The 2,271-nt window shown below is 39.2% G+C and overlaps 1 protein-coding gene across 1 annotated transcript; it reads left to right on the top strand.

Moving 5' to 3' along the window:
- Nucleotides 1-1,015: 1,015 nt before the first annotated feature.
- Nucleotides 1,016-1,960, top strand: LOC139187228 (olfactory receptor 51F1-like). The gene has a single exon (XM_070803242.1). The coding sequence runs from the start codon at nt 1,016-1,018 to the stop codon at nt 1,958-1,960; it is 945 nt and encodes a 314-aa protein (XP_070659343.1).
- Nucleotides 1,961-2,271: the final 311 nt, after the last annotated feature.

Here is a 2,271-nt window from a genome sequence, read left to right as displayed (position 1 = left end):
GGACCAGGGAATATGCGACACAAAAGAAGATTTTTCCCTATTGATTTTTAGCACAACAAAGATAGACTCTATAATGGTAAACAAGGCAGTATTTTAATGTTACAAATTAAAAACAGTATCAAGCTTCAGATTCACAGGACCTGAAGCATCTTCCCTCTAGTTCACTTTAGTAAATAAATGTAATGAGGCAGGATAAACTGATGTTATCTTGGATAGAGTCTTTGGTATATGTGGAACCTGACAAAGAGAGGTTTCCCTGCTAAGTCAAAATGACTTTTCATTTATAATCTGAGTTTAATAATTCTAAAATTCCAAAGCAAAATTAGTCAAGTGTTTTCTTAGACCAAGTTCTGCTCATGGTTAAATAGAGTATTTCAGGAAGGCAAATAAAATATAAATCAATTACCAGAAACATATTGAATATCTACTATGAGCAATGAATTCTATGAAGCAAAGATTAGCTAAAATTCACTCCTATTCTCACATAGCAGAATTAAGATTAACTCTCATTCTCAAGTAGAAGTTTACAATCCAGTTGAAGAATAAAATATGTAATAAAAATGTTGGTTAGAGTATAGGATAATAAGTGATAAACATCAAATAGATTTAGCTAAGTAAATTGAAATTAAATTGAACTCAATATCTTATTTCAGTGATGAACTTCACAGACATAATATTGGTGAAAGAAGCAAGATGCAATTAGAATATACTACATGATTCTATTATATCAAGATCAAGAACAGAGAGAAGTAATTGTAGTACTAGAAGTCAGAACAATGGTTACTGCAGGAGAAGACATTGTTAAGGATGAAGCATTAGGAAGCCTTCTGGGTTGGTGGTAAGGATGTATCAGTTGATCATGGAAGTGGTTACTTAGGTATACATAGATGCCAGACTTAGCTGTACTCTGAAGTTTTGTGAACTTTACTAAATTTATAGTAAACTTAAGCTAAAAATAAAATTTAAATTTAGAAAGTCAAGATCAAACAAGAGAATTCCACTCCTGCATACATTAATGCCAATTCTCCATAACTCCACTTTGCCAACTTTCCTCTTGACTGGCATCCCTGGACTTGAATGGGCCCACACCTGGATCTCCATCCCATTCTGCTGCCTTTATTTGACTGCCCTTTCTGGAAATACTTTGATCCTGTTCATAGTCCTCACTGAGCCAAGCCTCCACGAGCCCATGTACTACTTCCTGTCCATGTTGTCCACCACTGACATTGGCTTATGCATCTCAACACTGGTGACAGTACTGGGAATCTTCTGGGTCAATGCCCGGGAAATCAGCTTCAATGCTTGCTTATCACAGATGTTCTTCATTCACCTCTTCACTTTCATGGAATCTTCGGTGCTCCTGGCTATGGCCTTTGACCGTTTTGTGGCCATTTCTAACCCCCTGAGATATGCTACCATTCTAACACACACGAGGATTGCACAGATTGGTCTAGCGGTCATCACCAGGGGGACAGTCATTCTGACACCACTAGTCCTGCTTCTTAAACATCTATCGTTCTGCCATAGTCATGTGCTCCATCACTCCTACTGCTTCCACCCTGATGTGATGAAGCTCTCGTGTTCAGATACAAAGATCAATAGTGTATTTGGACTAACTGCAATTATCTCTACTGCTGGGGTGGACTCTGTCTTTATCCTGCTTTCCTATGTCTTGATCATTCGCTCGGTTCTCAACATTGCATCCCCAGAGGAGAGGAAGAAGGTCTTCAGCACCTGCATTTCTCATATCACTGCTGTGGCCATATTCTACATCCCTTTGATCAGCCTGTCTTTTGTTCACAGATTTGGAAAACACGCTCCATCTTATGTGCCCACACTCATTGCTAATGTATACTTGCTCATCCCTCCTGTGATGAATCCCATCATCTATAGTATAAAAACAAAGCCAATTCAAAAAGCTATGTTCAAACTTTTATGTTTCAAGGGAACTCATCTTTAACAATTCTGCTATCATAAATATCTATTTCAAAGTCAGTGAAGATTTATCACAAATTGGAGTTGTCAGTTCAGTTCACTTCAGTTGCTCAGTCATGTCCGACTCTTTGCGACCCCTTGAATTGCAGCACACCATGCATCCCTGTCCATCACTAACTCCTGGAGTTCACCCAGACTCATGTGCATCAAGTTGGTAACGCCAGCCAGCCATCTCATCCTCTGTCATCCCCTTCTCTTCCTGCCCCCAATCCCTCCCAGCATCAGAGTCTTTCCCAATGAGTCAACCTGTCCAATGAGGTGGCCAAAGTATTGGAG

Source organism: Bos indicus, chromosome 15 (assembly GCF_029378745.1).
Source record: "Bos indicus isolate NIAB-ARS_2022 breed Sahiwal x Tharparkar chromosome 15, NIAB-ARS_B.indTharparkar_mat_pri_1.0, whole genome shotgun sequence".
NCBI lineage: Eukaryota > Metazoa > Chordata > Mammalia > Artiodactyla > Bovidae > Bos > Bos indicus.
This window is presented reverse-complemented; position numbering and strand designations above follow the sequence as displayed.